The sequence below is a fragment of the Carettochelys insculpta genome, chromosome 1 (assembly GCF_033958435.1).
Source record: "Carettochelys insculpta isolate YL-2023 chromosome 1, ASM3395843v1, whole genome shotgun sequence".
In the NCBI taxonomy this organism is placed as follows: Eukaryota; Metazoa; Chordata; order Testudines; family Carettochelyidae; genus Carettochelys; species Carettochelys insculpta.
In genome coordinates, this window is record NC_134137.1 from 2,768,654 (window position 1) to 2,786,572 (window position 17,919).

At 43.8% G+C, this 17,919-nt stretch overlaps 1 protein-coding gene across 1 annotated transcript; it reads right to left on the bottom strand.

The window, feature by feature from the left end:
- Positions 1 to 3,622: 3,622 nt before the first annotated feature.
- LOC142007299 (olfactory receptor 52R1-like) lies at positions 3,623 to 4,573 on the bottom strand. Its single transcript, XM_074983909.1, has one exon. It carries the CDS (start codon positions 4,571 to 4,573, stop codon positions 3,623 to 3,625), a length of 951 nt encoding a protein of 316 aa, XP_074840010.1.
- Between the last annotated feature and the right edge of the window lie 13,346 nt (positions 4,574 to 17,919).

The following is a 17,919-nucleotide window of genomic DNA, read 5'->3' on the forward strand; positions in this document are numbered from 1 at the left end:
TATGAATCAGCAAATAAGCAGCTTTTCATCGATGTCTTCCTTGGTCCACTTGGAACAAAAATTGGTACCGATATGGAAGAGGGGTTGCAAGAGTGATTTGTGTGTCCATCTGACAATCCATCTCCCCCTGGGGTTCTTAGACCAAAGGAAAGAGAACGTGTGTTTGAACACTGTTCTAGCCATGACCAAGGGTAATAGGATTTGGCTGCAACTGCACAGGATGTGACCCCGATGTGTACCATTCCCTGCAAAGGTGCCAGTGCTGTGTTTAGGGGCTGATTCCCACTTTGTTGAGAATATCTGCCTAACAGTATTTCAGCACCTTCTGTGGGTCGAGGAGCATGCCATCTGTGCCAGGCCAATCCTGTGGAGTGCCAGCTGTGCGTCCCAGTGCTACACAGGCCACTGGCAGGCAGAGGGTCTGGATTGAATGTAGTGAGGAATGCTTCTGGGTCATCACTGGATCCCACCCATATTTGTCAGGGGTATTACAGTCCGTGGGAGATCTCTCCCCTGTCTCTGCTCCTGCCAGGCTAGGGAAAGGACAATCAAGGCTGCAACAGCCATGGCCTCTGTCAGGTTACATTTTGCCGTTGCACATGTTGATGATGGGTCGACTCCCACATGAGCTGGGGCTGCTGCTCCTGCACCATCTGGAGCTCTGGGTGGCAGGTGAGCTGCTGGAGCAGCGGTGTCTGCTGTTGTTGCTTCTGGGCAGCCTGCTGCTGCTGGCTTTCTGACAGCCCTTTGAGAGCCTTCTGAGCCTCCACCTCTCTGGTATGGATCCTTCTAATGGGCTCTGATTGGTGCCCTGGTGCTCCACCATTTGCCATGGGGGTGTGTGGGGAGGGTGGCTTAGTGCTCTGGGGGTGTTAGAGTCAGTAGAGTTACCACTAGTTGTGGGTCTGTGTGGCCCAATTTCACTAGGAGGGTGAAGCACTGGAACGGTTACCAAGAGAGGTGGTGAAACCTGCAGCCCTAGGAGATTTTACATCCCAACTTGACAAAGGCCTGGCTGGGATGATGAATTTGCAATAGGTCCTGCTATGACCATGGTGATGGACTCAATGGCCACCTCAGTCTCTTCCAGCCCTAAGATTTTATGGTCATTTTATCCCAGTCAGCGATAAAGCATTTGCCGTGGGGGCAGCAGGGTCTAGGGGTCAGAATCAGCAAACCAACAACCCCTGACTGGGCAGTGTGGCTAGTGGCCAGAGTTTTAATTATTATTCAAGGCCACTACACTAGGGTGGGTGGTGGTAAGGAGTGGGGGAACCATGGCCACCCTCTTTATCAGATAACACCACATGCTTCACTGGTGTTCTACTAAAACACAACCAACTTGTATTTAGTTCTGAAAACACTTCCCTGCCAGAAACTTATGGCAGCCTGGAGACCCCTCCTCACCCCGTGTCCCTCACAGGGGGCACAAAAACAGCACACCTCACTGAAAGCTGTGCTGTGTCCCTCTTTGTGAGATACTGAAGTCTCACAGTCTATGCCCGACTCTCACCTTCCTAGCTAAGACTTGGGCTTCTCATGCTGCATCTCTCAGCTCTTGTCCACCTATCTTCAGAGATGATCCCTGGACTTGCCCCAAGGTCTGGCACAAGATTAACATTTCCCAGACCACAAACTTTGCAGGAATCCAGCTCAATAGTACAGCACACAAGCTATTTCATAGAATCATAGAATCCCAGCGCTGGAAGGGACCTCAGGAGATAATCAAGTCCAGCCCCTTCCCAAACCAGGACTGACCCCAATTAAATCATCCCAACCAGGACTTCATCAAGCCAGGACTTCAAACCTCTGCGGAGGGAGATTCCACCATGTCTCTAGATGCTGAGTGTCAATATAACTAAGCTTGCTTCTGCTTTACTTAGCTTTAATAGAGGATCAGCAGAAGGAATGATATTTTCCTCACTGTAATCAATTTACTGCATAAACGAGCACCAGTTTTGTTTGCATTAAAGACAGGGTTATGAAAATGCAGTTACCAGTCTTTGTTATATTGTAGTACTACTAAAAAGCAGGACTGTGTTAGATTGTTCCTAAAGGAAAGAGCTTAATTGAAAGAACCTTGCTAAGCAGCACCTAAATTTTCAGAGCTCTGTGAGAGTATACGGATGAGGGAAAATGATTCTGGTTAGGAGGTTTCATAACCTCCTCTGCCAGGACTGGTTTCACCTGATGTCCCAATGACCCCTGCATGCTGTTTGAACTACAGAGCTAAATAGGCATTATTAAGAGGCTATTTCCCAAGTTAATTGTGTTGGAGTTGTCTTTCTTCCATCACATTTGCTAAGAGTTCAAATCATTGGTTGCTGAAATCACTTGAGAATGATGGGAGGAAGTCTCAGCCAGGAGGCAGATGGCACAGGTGGTGACTGATGGCCAGCAGAGCAGTGTTGCAGAGATGTGATAGCTGACCAGCTGGATGGTAGCAGAGACGTGCAATGAGCAGCCAGCAGGATGGTGGAAGAGAGCCATAAGCAGTCAGATGGTGAGTGTCCAGCACAGTGTTATGGACCTAGTGGGAAAAATAGACAGTCATAGAATCATAGAATCATAGAAGAGTAGGAGTGGAAGGGACCTCGAGAGGCCATCGAGTCCAGCCCCCTGCCCTCATGGCAGGACCAACCACTTTCTAGACCATCCCTGAAAGCCATCTATCTAACCTCTTCTTAAATAGCTCCAGTGATGGAGATTCTACCACCTCCCTTGGCAATTCGTTCCAGTGTTTGATCACCCTGACAGTTAGGAACTTTTTCCTAATGTCCAACCTGAACCTCCCCTGCTTCAATTTCAGTCCATTGCCTCTTGTTCTATCCTCAGAGGCAAGGAAGAACAAGTTCCCTCCCTCTGCCTTATGACACCCTTTTAGATACCTGAAAACTGCTATCATGTCCCCCCTCAATCTTCTCTTTTCCAAACTAAACAAGCCCAAACGTACTTGAGGTGGAACTTTTACTCATGAAGCCAACAGCAGCCAGGTCTGGGTTTCATACTGAGGGGTTCCTTTCCATCAATTCAACACAGAAGTGGATTAAGTTTCCACCCACTTTTCCAGAAAATTCACAGACCACCCTTTGTGCCTCTCAGAGGTGAAACTACCCCACTGGTGAGCACAGAGTCTAAGTAGAGTAAACAAACTTGTAATAAAAGAAGGGAAATAACTTGGCATTAATTTGGGACACACCATAAACGAGGCCCTAAATGTAAAGCTGGAGCAAAAATCCCATCCCAGCTAATCTGGGCAGTGTTCTCCTCACCTCAAATTCTTATCACATGCCTGAACGTTCTCTGCATCCCACTCACAGTTGCTATCATTGGTTAAAGCAGATCAAGGGTTCAGAGTTGACTCAGCAGAGTTCTCCAGAAATTCTGGGAGTGGGAAGGTAAAGAGGCACCCTACTCACTTCTCTGTTCACTTGTCATCCAACTGCTCACTGCACTCTGCATAAATCCTGCTTGGCTCACAAATTAAGTTGACTGAAATGAGAATAATACCACTCCATCTGCTGACAGTCCTATAAATCTATGTAAACCGGGATCAAACTCTACTTACATAGAAACAACCCAGGTCTCGCCCCTTCCAGCTGGCTGGAAGGGAAGCATTCCTTTAGATCTTACTCGCACATATAAAGAGCTGGAGCATCCTTTCCCGGATCTGTTTACTTCTCACCCCATAGATGATGGGGTTTAGCATGGAGGGAACCAGGATATAAATGTTGGCAATGAGAACATGGAAATGCAGGGGCAGATTCTGGCCAAATCGCTGTGTGAAGGAAGGAAAGAAACTGGAGAGGTAAAAAGCTAAGATAGCACAGAGGTGGGAGCTACAGGTCCCAAAAGTCTTGAGCCGGGCCTCCTTAGTGGGTAGCGCGAAGATAGCCCTGAGGATCAGGAAATAGGATATGGCAATAAAAAACATGTCCAGACTTTTCCCACAGAATAACACGAAGAGGCCATAGTGACTACTGATGCTGGTGTCGCCACAGGCCAGCTTCACCATGGAGATGTGGTTGCAGTGTGTGTGTGGGAGGATGTTGGTTCTACAATAATGCCACCTCTGCACCAGGAAGGGATAGGGTAGCACAATCATGCTCCCACGCAATACCACAGCAAGCCCAATTTTGGCCACCACAGAGCTGGTCAGAATGGTGGAATGTCTCAGGGGATGGCAGATGGCCACGTAGCGATCAAAAGCCATGGCTAGGAAGATCCCCGACTCCATCACTGCAAAGCAGTGAATGAAGAACAGCTGGACAAGGCAGGCATTGAAGTCAATCTCCCTGGAATTGAACCAGAAGATGCTCAGCACTTTGGGCACAGAGGATGAAGACAGAGCCATGTCAGTGACGGCCAACATGCAGAGGAAATAGTACATGGGTGCATGGAGGCTTGGTTCAATCTTCACAATGAACAAGATGATAAAATTTCCCAAGAGAACTATTGAATACATGGTGCAGAAGGGGATGGAGAGCCAGACATAGGCTGCCTCCAGGCCAGGAATTCCCAGCAAGATGATGGTGGAGGGGTTGATGAAGTTGGTTGTGTTGGAATGTGCCATGGACCTTGGGAGAAGAAATCCGGCCCTTGGCAAAATAGTGTCTCCCAATCAAACTTTCATTCCCCTGACTTTCTGTGGGTGCCAAAGATCTGGGATGATGGTCGCAGAATAAATGCCTGGATGGAGAGACAATGTTAATATCAGACATTGCTTGTACTCCAGGAGGCCATTCTTATGAATGGAGTTGATTTATCACTCTTGACAGAATAAAATGCAACATTTTTTATCCATTACAGAAGTTAATTATGAACAATTGACCCTACTCATGTCAATGCCGTATTTTATGGTGCTTCATGCTTCAGTCTTTATGCCTCTTGTAATTGGTGCACATAAGTGTGTTGAAAACTGTTAAAGGCACCACTAGGAAACGAATATTGATACTTATTCTCTTTCATTGTTTCTGAATGCAATGGAAACTGAGGTTAGAGATTCCAGGCTGTAGAGTGTTTCCCATTCACCTGGGACCTCAAATCTGAGAGGGCACGAAAACTGAACCATAGAATCATAGAACACTAGGACTGGAAGGGACCTCGAGAGGCCATCGAGTCCAGCCCCCTGCCCCAATGGCAGGACCAAGTACTATCTAAACCATACCCGATAGACATCTATCTAACCTGTTCTTAAATATCTCCAGCGATGGAGATTCCACAACCTCCCTTGGCAATTTATTCCACTGTTTAACTGCCCTGACAGTTAGGAACTTTTTCCTAATGTCCAACCTGAACCTCCCTTGCTGCAGTTTAAGCCCGTTGCCTCTTGTTCTATCCTCAGAGGCCAAGAAGAACAAGTTTTCTCCTTTCTCCTTATGACTCCCTTTTAGATACCTGAAAACCTCTATCATGTCTCCCCTCAATCTTCTCTTTTCCAAACTAAACAAGCCCAGTTCTTTCAACCTTTTTTCATGGGTCACATTCTCTAGACCTTTAATCATTCTTGTCACTCTTCTCTGGACCATCTCTGGTTTCTCCACATCTTTTTTGAAGTGCTGTGCCCAGAACTGGACACAATACTCCAGATGAGGCCTAACCAGCGCAGAGTAGATTGGAAGAATGACTTCTCGTGTCTTGTTCACAACACACCTGTTAATGCATCCCAGAATCATGTTTGCTTTTTTTGCAACAGCATCACACTGTTGACTCATATTTAGCTTGTGGTCCACTATAATCCCTAGATCCCTTTCTGCTGTAGTCATTCCTAGACAGTCTCTCCCCATTCTGTATGTGTGAAACTGATTGTTCCTTCCCAAATGGAGCACTTTGCATTTGTCCTTATTAAACTTCATCCTGTTTACCTCAGACCATTTCTCCAATTTATCCAGATCATTTTGAATTATGACCCTATCCTCCAAAGTAGTTGCAACCCCTCCCATCTTGGTATCATCTGCAAACTAAATAAGCGTACTTTCTATGCCAATATCTAAATCATTGATGAAGACATTGAACAGAACTGGTCCTAACGCAGACCTCTGTGGAATCCCACTTTTTATACTTTTCCAGCAGGATTGAGAACCATTAAGAACTACTCTCTGGGTACAGTTATCCAGCCAGTTATGCACCCACCTTATAGTAGCCTCCTCTAAATTGTATTTGCCTAGTTTTTTTATCAGAATATCATGAGAGACTGTACCAAATTCTTTACTAAAGTCTAGGTATACGACATCTACCACTTCTCCTCTGTCCACAAGGCTCGCTATCCTATCAAAGAAAGCTTTCAGATTAGTTTGACAAGATTTATTCTTTACAAATCCATGCTGGCTGTTTCCTATTAACTTACCACCTTCCAAGTGCTTGCAGATGATTTCTTTAATTACCTGCTCCATTATCTTTCCTGGCACTGAAGTTAAGCTGACTGGCCTGTAGTTTCCTGGGTTATTCTTATTTCCCTTTTTATAGATGGGCACTGTATTTGCCCTTTTCCAGTCTTCTGGAATCACTCCTGTCTCCCATGATTTTCCAAAGATGATAGAAAAAGTCTCAGATACCTCCTCTATCAGCTCCTTGAGTATTCTAGGATGCATTTCATCTGGCCCTGGTGACTTGCAGATATCTAATTTTCCTAAGTGATTTTTAACTTGTTCTTTTTTTATTTCAACTTCTAACCCTACCCCTTTCCCACTAGCATTGACTATGCTGGGCATTCCTTCATCAGACTTCTCAGTGAAGACCGAAACGAAGAAGTCATTGAGAATCTCTGCCATTTCCAAGTTCCCTGTTACTGTTTCTCCCTCCTCACTGACCAATGGCCCTACCCTGTCCCTGGTCTTCCTCTTGTTTCTAGTATATTTATAAAAAACCTTCTTGTTTCTCTTTATGCCTGCAGCTAGTTTGAGCTCATTTTGTGCCTTAGCCTTTCTAATCTTTCTCCTGCATTCTTGTGTTGTTTGCCTATATTCATCCTTTGTAATTTTTCCTTTTTTCCATTTTTTTATACAATTCCTTTTTTATTTTGAGATCATGCAAGATCTCCTGGCTAAGCCAAGGCAGTCTTTTGCCATGTTTTCTATCTTTCCTACGCAGCGGGATAGCTTGCTTTTGGGCCCTCGATACTGACCCTTTGAAAAACTGCCAACTCTCCTCAGCTGTTTATCCGCTCAGCTCTGCTTCCCATGGGACCTCACCAACCAGCTGTCTGAGTTTACCAAAATCTGCCCTCCTGAAATCCATTCTCTCTATTTTGCTGTTGTCTGTTCTACCCTTCCTTAGGATTGTGAACTCTGTGATTTCGTAATCACTTTCACCCAAGCTGCTTTCCACCTTGAAGTTCTCTACCAATCCCTCCCTATTTCTTAAAATCAAATCTAAAACAGCTTCCCCCCAGTAGCTTTTTCAAACTTTTGGAATAAAAAATTATCTCCAATACAATCCAAGAACTTACTGGATCGTCTGTACCCCGCTGTATTAGTTTCCCAACATATATGTGGATAGTTGAAGTCCCCCATCACTACCAAATCTGGGGCCCTGCTTGACTTTGTTAGTTGTTTAAAAAATGTCTCATCCTCCTCTTCCACCTGGCTAGGCAGCCTGTAGTAGATGCCTATCAGGACAACACCCTTGTTTTTTACCCCCTTAGTCTAACTCAGAGATTCTCAACGCGTCCATGTCCTACGTCCATCTCCATCTCAGTTCAAGTGTATACATTTGCCAGGAGTCTGCTGGGGGGACATTCCACACAGACACACCTCAGGGAAAATACCTTTTCCTCACCTATAGCACCTCCATAGAAACAATTCATCATTTCCCCCAGTGGCCAAAAGAAAGACAATGTAAAGACAAGAATGGGATGACCAAATTGTTGTTGTGAAGATGCACTTAGTTATTGTCTAAAATAATAGAGTAGATAGAAAGTGTTTCATGATATAATCCAAGAGAATGGTCTGATGGTTCCCCCCATGATCCATGAAATATGGCTTGTGAAAACAGATGTGAGTAACTCAGGGATACTTTGGACAAAATACATCATGTAACTTTTCTGTTTAATGTTACAAACTGCCACATCTGTCTAGCCTATGTTGGTGCACATATAATTTGTGAATGCAAAGTTAGAAATAAGAATTGTGAGTTTGTTTATAATTGTAAAAGTGCTAATAGGGGCCATTAGTTGTGATTAAACCCTACTAACTGGGTGATCAACTCAGCAGCTTATAAACAACCTTGTTTCTCCTGTAAGTCTAGAAGGTAGGAAGCACGGAGAGGCATGAGCCAGCCTTTTTAGGCGACAAATCTGAGGAACTCACTCAGATTGAAGTGACATTAGAGGAGGTTTTGGAATTAATTGATAAGCTGAATAGTAACAAGTCTCCAGGACCAGACGGCATTCACCCAAGGGTTCTGAAAGAACTCAAATGTGAAATTGCGGAGTTATTAACAGTGGTTTGTAACCTATCCTTTAAATCCACTTTGGTACCAAATGACTGGAAGACAGCCAATATAACACCAATATTTAAAAAAGGCTCTAGAGGAGATCCTGGCAATTATAGACCGATAAGTTTAACATCAGTACCAGGCAAATTAGTAGAAACACTAGTAAAGAGTAAAATTGCAAGGCACGTAGAAGAGCACGAATTGTTGGGCAAAAGTCAGCATGGTTTCTGCAGAGGGAAGTCGTGTCTGTCTAATCTATTAGAATTCTTTGAAGGGGTTAATAAACATGCGGACAAGGGGCACCCAGTGGACATAATATACCTAGATTTCCAGAAAGCCTTTGACACGGTCCCACACCAAAGGCTTTTATGTAAATTAGGTGGTCATGGGATAGGAGGAAAGGTCCTTTCATGGATCGGGAATTGGTTAAAAGACAGAAAACAAAGGGTTGGAATAAATGGTAAATTTTCACAATGGAGGGGGGTAACTAGTGGTGTTCCCCAGGGCTCAGTCCTGGGACCGATCCTGTTCAACTTGTTCATCAATGATCTAGAAAATGAGGTAAGCAGTGAGGTGGCAAAGTTTGCAGATGACACCAAGTTGTTCAGGACAGTCAAAAGCAAAAGGGATTGTGAAGAACTACAAAAAGATCTCAGCAAACTGAGTGATTGGGCAGCAAAATGGCAAATGAAATTTAATGTGGGTAAGTGTAAGGTAATGCATGTTGGAAAAAATAACCCAAATTACACGTACTACATGATGGGGTCAAATTTAGCTACGACAGATCAGGAAAGGGATCTTGGAGTTATAGTGGATAGTTCTCTGAAGACATCCACGCAGTGTGCAGCGGCAGTTAGTAAGGCAAATAGGATGTTAGGAATTATTAAAAAAGGGATCGATAATAAGACAAAAGATATCATACTTCCCCTATATAAAACTATGGTACGCCCACATCTCGAGTACTGCGTGCAGATGTGGTCTCCTCACCTCAAAAAAGATATATTGGCATTAGAAAAAGTTCAGAAAAGGGCGACTAAGATGATTAGGGGCTTGGAAAGGGTCCCATATGGGGAGAGGCTAGAGAGACTGGGACTTTTCAGTTTGGAAAAAAGGCGATTGAGGGGCGATATGATAGAGGTATATAAAATCATGAATGGTGTGGAGAAAGTGAATATAGAAAAATTATTTACCTTTTCCCATAATACAAGAACTAGGGGACACCAAATGAAATTGATGGGTAGTAGGTTCAAAACTAATAAAAGGAAATTTTTCTTCACACAGCGCACAGTCAACCTGTGGAACTCCTTGCCCGAGGAGGCTGTGAAGTCCAGGACTCTATTAGGGTTTAAAAAAGAGCTTGATACATTTTTGCAGGTTAGGTCCATAAATGGCTATTAGCCAGGGATAAAGTATGGTGCCCTAGCCTTCATAACAAGGGCAGGAGATGGATGGCAGGAGATAAATCACTTGATCATTGTCTTCTGTTCTCCTTCTCTGGGGCACCTGGCATTGGCCACCGTCGGCAGATGGGATGCTGGGCTTGATGGACCTTTGGTCTGACCCAGTATGGCCGTTCTTATGTTCTTATGTTCTTATGAGACCACGCACTCTGTTAACCTTGCATTTTTCCTTGAAAAAGAAGGTAAGCAAAACAAAAGATTCCCATAATAGACAATAGCCCACTAGTATAACGGGAAGCAAATCCCTTATGTCTTTGGCTTAATTGGGAAACTTTCAGACACACTCTAAAGGCATTAAAATAACTTTGAAGAGGGCTAGTATCAGAGAGCTAGCCATGTTAGTCTGTAGCTTCAAGAACAAGAACTCTTGTGGGACCTTATAGGCTAACATATTTTGGAGCATAAGCTTTCGTGGGCAAAGACCCACTTCATCAGTTGCATGAGTGGGGGTGGGGTGGTTTCAGAGGGGTATTTAAAGAGTGGGGTCCCAGTAAGAGGGAGGGCCAGAGCTGACAAGGTCTATTCAGTCAGGGTAGAAATGGCCCAGTATCAACAGCACTTATGAAAAGAGGAAAAAAACAAGTCAGATCAGACAGGAGGATGTAAGCCTTTGTCAGAGTCTAATGGGGAGATATAAGCACCCAGAGAAAGAGAAACTGACTTTGTAAGCTGCGAGCCACTCCCAGTCTCTGTTTAATCCTTGGTTAATGGAGTGAACTTTGCAATGAAATTGCAGCTCAGAGATTTCTCTCTCCATTTGATTTTTGAATATTTTGTTTCAGAACTGTCACCCTTAAATCTGCCACTGAGTGTCCAGGGAGATTGAAGTGTTCCCCCAAAGGCTTCTGTACATTACAATTCCTGATGTCTGATTTATGTCCATTTATTCTTTTACAGAGAGACTGTCCAGTCTGGCCAAAGGAAATTGCAGTGGGGCATTGCTGGCACATGATGGCATACATTATATTATTAGATGTGCAGTTAAAGGAGCCCCTGCTGGCATAGTTGGTGTTAGGTCCTGTGATGATGTCAATGGTGTAGATATGTGAGCAGAGTTGGAAGTGAGGTTTGTTGCTGGGGCTGGTTCCAGACCTAGAGTCATTGGTTTGTGATTTGTAGTGGCGGGTGAGGATTTGTTTAAGGCTGGCAGGCTGTCTGTAGGCGAGGACAGGCCTGCCTCCCATAGTCTGTGAGAGTGAAAGATCATTGTTCAGGACGGGTTGCAGATCACAGATGATGCGCTGGAGAGGCCTTAGGTGGGGGCTGTATGTGATGGTCAGTGCTGTTTTCTTATTTTCCTTGCGAGGCCTGTCGTGTAGCAGGTGGCTTCTGGGTACCAGTGTGGCTCTATCAATCTGTTTCCTCACTTCCTTAGGTGTGTATTTTAGTGTGAGGAAAGCTTGGTAAAGGTCTTGTAGATGTTTGTCATTGTTTGATGGATCAGAGCAAATACGCTTGTATCTTAGTGCCTGGCTGTAAACAATGGATAGTGTAGTGCCTGGATGGAAGCTGGAGGCGTGTAGATAAGCATAGCAGTCCGTGGGTTTTCAGTATAGGGTGGTATTTATGTGACTGTTGCTTTTCTGCACAGTAGTGTCCAGGAAGTGAATTTCTTGTGTGGACTGGTCCAGGCTAAGGTTAATGGTGGGGTGGAAACTGCTGAAATCACACTGGAACTCTTCAAGAGCCTCCTTCCCATGGGCCCAGATGATGAAGATGTCATGAAGGTAGTGCAGGTAGAGGAGGTGCTCTAGGGGATGAGAACTGAGAAAGCATTTTTCCAGGTCAGCCATAAAAATTTTGGCATAGTGTGGGGCCATGCGGGTACCCATAGCAGTGCCTCTGGTTTGAAGGTATAATTGTCCTCAAATCTGAAATAGTTGTGGGTGGGGACAAAGTCACAAAGCTCCGCCACCATTTGTGCCTCAGTCTCATCAGGGATAATGTTCCTAACAGCTTGGCTACCATCTTTATGTGGGATATTGGTGTAAAAGGCCTCTACATCCATGGTGGCCAGGATGGTGTTTTCAGGAAGGTCACCAATGGATTGTAGTTTCCTGAGGAAGTCGGTGGTGTCTCGAAGAAAGTTGGTGGAGCTGGTAGCATAGGGTCTAGGTAGAGAGTCCACATATCCAGATAATCCTGTGGTGAGGGTGCCAATGCCTGAGACGATGGGGGGTCCGGAATTTCCAGGTTTATGGATCTTGGGTAGCAGGTAGAATAAACCTGGTTTGGGTTCAAGGGGTGTGTCTGTGTAAATCTGTTCCTGTGTTTTATAGGGAGGGTCTTGAGCAGATGCTGTAGTTTCTTTGTGTATTCCTCAGTGGGATCCTCGGACAGAAATTGTTGATGGCATTGCACACCCCTACTCATGCATCTGATGAAGTGGGTCTTTGCCCATGAAAGCTTATGCTCCAAAATATCTGTTAGTCTATAAGGTACCACAAGACTTCTTGTTGTTTTTGAAGAGAGCTGGAGACCCATTTCAAAGGGAAATAAAATGTCTCTGACTTTAATATTATGTCTGAAAAAGAACAGCTTTTAAACTTAAGAATCATCATGAAATAAATTGCTTAGGTAATTTCTTTTCTTTTCATCTGTATTTAGCAACTTATTTTGAAGAGTAATATGACAAGACATTATTGAATGTTTTCAGCATCAGAAGTGGCATCAAAAAAGGATGCATCTTTGCTCCGACATTGTCACAGTTGACACTGCAAATGATGATCCCAAATGGAACTATGAAGGGCGCGATCCATAGTCTACGTAGAGTCAAGGAGTCAAGTCTCTTTCAAGAAAACACTTTTAGTGTTTAAGCACTGGAATACATTGCCAAGGGTAGTTTTTGAATCCCTCCCATTGGAGATGTTTAAGAACAGGTTGGATGAATATCTAACAGGGATGATATGGATGGTGTTTGAGCCTGCTGTCAGGACAGAGGATTGGACAAAATGACCTCACAATGTTCCCTCCTCTTCTGTTGTCTATGAATCTATGCAATAATGCTTTTTGCACTTAATAAATATACTTTGGTTTACTATCAGGTCTAGTGTAAATGACTGTTACCTGGGTTGGAACAAGCACTGTGAATATTGCTCTTTGATTGATAAAATGATTGATAAAACCTGATAAACTTTCACTGTATGAAACAGTCCCATGAGACTGTTGATACTATTTGTGGGTGTGGATCTCATCCGGGGTTGGTTTCCTATGTGGGGAGCACTAGAACTATGCCCTCGCAGGGCAGAACTGGTTCAATGTTAGCAGAGCCTGTGAAAAACAAGCATTCACAGCTTCTTGCAGACAGAAGTTAGGGACACCATCCTTACTCAGCCTGACTAATGGCCACTGATGTATTTACTCTCCAGGAATTTAGCTATTACTTTTTTTCCACCTGATTATAGTTTTGCCTTTCACAGCATCCACTGGGAATAAATTCCACACTTTGGGCTTCTTTTCTTTGTTTGAAACCTGCTGCCTGTTAATTTAACTTGGTGATGCCCATGATCACACCTTAAAGGAAAGAGAAAATAACATTTTCTTACTCACTCTGGCCACACTGCTTATGATTTTATGAAACTCAATGACTAAATCTCTTATCCAAGCTAAAAAGTCCAAGTCTTTTTACACATTCTTTCATGGGCAAAGACCCACATTGTCTGATGCATTAAAGTGGAAATTCAGAATTAATAACGACCACTCTCATGCACCTGATGTGTTGGGGCTTTGCCCACAACAGCTTATGACTAAATACATTTGTTAGTATTTAAGGTACTACCTGACTCCTCATTGTTATTGGAGATACATACTCACTTGGTTACCTCTCCAAGCCTCATTATTTGGACTGAAATTTTCGATACTTGAAGTCTGGTTCTGGAAGCATTTTTTTGAGAAAGTGTCATCCATACCTTTTCAGTCGCTTCCTTCAATGAAGCCCAGGGGAAAAAATGTGCTGAACAAGTTGAAATAGTCTTATAACTGATCCTTTCAAAAGCCCTAGCACATCTATGTAACCCATCAGCTAAAAGTCACCTCTCACCCTGTTAACAAGCAGAACCCTGAGATGAAATATGGAGAGGTGACCATCTGTATGTATGAACACATAGATAGCTCCTGTGGTTTTTATTCAGTTTTTAATACCAAGGGAATTAAGGGGTCTGTCCTAAAAATCAGCATTGTATTGTAAATCTCCTACCAACTTTCTTCATGCACAATCCGCTGTGCCATGAAATGCAGCCATGAGTTGGGGAGGCATAGAAAGGGGGGGAATTTTAAGAACAGAAGACTCTTTTTGCAATCTCCGATGAAGAGATTCTAGGGACACCTTCCCTACCTGACCTGGTGAATCGCCATTGATGGACTGAACCTCCACAAATCTATCAGGCTCTGTTTGGTTTTGGTCCATGATATTACAGCAAATTTATCAGCTCTTCTTAGGGCCTGGGATGGTTAGTGGTTGAGAAGTCTGGAAAAAACAATAGATTTCCTCTCTCTCCCATCAAATCGATATTATAATCAAAACAAAAAAGCAGTCAAGTAGCACTTTAAATGCTAACAAAATGACTTATTAAGTGAGCTTTCTTGGAGAAGCTCACCTAATGAATTATTTTGCTAGTCTTTAAAGTGCTACGTGGCTGCTCTTTTGTTTTGATAGTATATAGACAAGCATGGCTCCTTCTCTGTTGTGATATTTCAGTGTGTTGGTTTAGCAGGTCACCTGCTAAGTAATAAATACCTCCTACGCACCTGTGAATGCTGCGGTGGAAGAGTCTCCGTGGGGAATCCCCCTCAAGCAGCTGTATCGCACACCTCTTTCACTCCAGCATCTGTAGCAACATCCCACACTGAGCCAACACAGGGATGTGAGCTGTCTGTAATATAGATCTGTGCAGGCTGCTCAGCCCCTTGGAGAGAAGTGGCGTCTGGATGCAAAGATTGTGGAGACCTGAGTTACTCCAGGCAATATCCGCACAGTCTGTGTCTATGGTTCTGTGCTTGTTATACAGATTTTGCTGTAAACAGTAATTAAGGGACTTTCCCAAGGGAGATGAGAACTCTGGGACTCTGGGCTGAATCAGGGAGGAACTGTCACTATGGTGTATTTGTGTATATATGAAAAAAAATAATAAAGTTCATCAGGAAGAAAACTTGGGGAAATGTTGATGTCTCTTTAGAGTGAGATACTCTATAAGTTCTTAGGATAGAAAGGCAGATAGTACGTGGCGGAGGGCAGAAGTGTGTGTGTGTGTGTGTATGGGGGGGGGTTATGGGTGAAGCTCAGCACCCCCACTACAGAAATATCTCCAATGACACCAAACTAAGGAATCCCAACTTCCCTGTGATAACCATGGTCATGCTCTCAGTGACAGAACACAACAAGAGGGCAAAGGACTAATGGCCTAGCAGGGCTTGTTCCCTGGGTAAGGGTGATGGACTACTCTGGGGTTTACCATCCAGCTCTCATCACATGGTGAGGTTGTGACATGCAGCAAACATCCAAGGTGTTGTGTTTACTCTTCAATACACAGCCTGGTGCACACCCATCTACAGTGCATGGCTGTTTTCTCCAGACTCTCATGAATCACAGTTAGAGAGGCTGCATCCAGTGTCTCCAGATCCCAGCCCCAGAGCTGCACCATCTTGCTCTTGTCACAAGCCTGGTCAATGTAAATGCATTATATAGTCCTTCTCTCCATGAGTGTGGGGAGGACAATTCAGCAGCCCCTAGTACCGAGCAGATTTCCCCTTTACATTTCAAACAACACAGTGTTTTAGGTAAAAGACAATAGATTTTATGAAGTGGATCTTTGCCCATGAAAGCTTATGCTCCAAACTATCTGCTAGTCTACAAGGCTCCACAGGGCTTCATGTTGTTTTTAAAGATACAGACTAACACTGCTTCCCTTCTGATACATGTTAGTTTGTATCTTCCACAAAACAAACCTGAGTTACATGTTCCATGCTGCACTTTAAAGACTGACAAAGCAATTTATTAGGGGATAAGCTTTTATCCAGGTCTGACCAAGTGGCTCTGTCCCATGAAAGATCATCACCTAAGAAATTATTTTTTCAGTCTTTTAAGTGCTAAATGGTTGCTGGTTTGTTTTGTGAAGATTTATTAAGGATAGATTATCTGTAACTATAAATAATACTGAATAGTAACAGAGAGGAAGCCGTGCTAGTCTATACACTATCAAAACAAAAAGCAGTCAAGTAGCACTTTAAAGACTAGCAAAATGGTTTATTAGGTGAGCTTTCGTGGGACAGACCCACTTCTTCAGACCATAGCCAGACCAGAACAGACTCAATATTTAAGGCACAGAGAACCAAAAACAGTAAGCAAGGAGGACAAATCAGAAAAAGATAATCAAGGTGAACAAATCAGAGAGTGGAAGAGTGAGAGGGGAGGTCAAGAATTAGATTAAGCCACGTATGCAGATGTGCCCCTATAGTGACTCGGAAAGTTCCTGTCCCAGTTTAAACCATGTGCTAATGTGCCGAATTTCAATATAATTGGCAGCCAAGCTGGCTTTTATATTCAAATTCGGCACATTAACACATGGTTTAAACCGGGATGGGAACTTTCTGAGTCACTATAGGGGCTCGTCTGCACACTTTGCTTAATCTAATTCTTGACCTCCCCCCCGCCACTCTCTGATTTGCTCACCTGGATTATCTTTTTCTGATGTCCTCCTTGCTTACTGTTTTTGGTTCTCTGTGCCTTAAATATTGAGTCTGGTCCAGTCTGACTATGGTCTGAAGAAGTGGGTCTGTCCCACAAAAGCTCACCTAATAAACTATTTTGCTAGTCTTTAAAGTACTACTTGACTGCTTTTTGTATAAATAATAGTTTACAGAGCAAAGTTGGGGACCTAAGAAACAAGGATAATTTCCAGACCCTAGACAATATTTAAATCAATCTCTGTCTCAGCCTGCTGTTACAAATTGACCAACAATCATCCATAAGAAGGATAGAAATCCCCCCCACCTGGGATCACATCCCCTGTTTAGACCTTGCTTCTAAGGTGTTCTGGGTGTTGAGTCCTGGGTGGAGGGAGGCCAAGTGATTATGTCACTTCCATCTTTTGCAGCTTCTGTCATATTCAGGGAAAGTGATTTTTCCAAGAGAAAGTATCCAGCATAGTTAGCTAAAAACAACAGAAATAAAATGGAGTCCAGAGTCACATATTCTCATCACAAGGTGTGAATCCTCCCGACTACAATATTGCAAAAAAAGAGGTTTCTCCAGGTACAGCAGAGAGAGCCAGACCAGGGCAAATTGCTTAAACCTGGGCTACTGACGGCCCTGGATAGGGGTTCGTCTACTACCAGGCTCCAAACCAGTCACACAGAGCAGAGCACTTCTGTTGCTACTGTGGCCAGCAAGACATCACACAAGCACTTCCTGCAGACACGCCAGCTCCCCTTGCGCCACAAGGAGCATCCTCCGCACACAGGTGAGAGATTACGAAACCCAATCTCACTGAATCCAAACAGGTTCTTCCAATGCCACAGGGCCGGCCACATTCCCAGGTCAATGAGTGTCTCAGACCTTACCCAAAGGAGCACGCTGGGTCATTCCTTTAGAATTTAAAATCTAAAGTGTTATTAATAACACTGACGAATAGGGTAAGAGTAAAATTGTTAAAACAATAAAACTACACATATGAGTCACAAAATTCTTGATTCAGGCTGCCAGCAGATGTAATAAACTGCTATTTTGAAAGTGTCTGGAGTACATCCTTTTTCATCATGGGGAAGTAATCCTTCCAGGCTCGGTTCATAGCAGAGTTGCTTCTGAAGTGATGAGCAAGAATGAAGAGAAGATGAAGGAACCTCAAGGCCTGACGTGTGGAGGGAAATCCATGGTTCCCAGCTGTGTGGTTGCATGTCCAAAGTGGAGCCTGTCACATGAGCAGGTCACCTGTCCAAGTTCCTTTTCGGCATTCTGCCACTGTCAGTCTCTTGGGCTACCTGACCATACCCAAATTCCTCAGATGTGGATTGGAATCAAGTATAGCTTCAC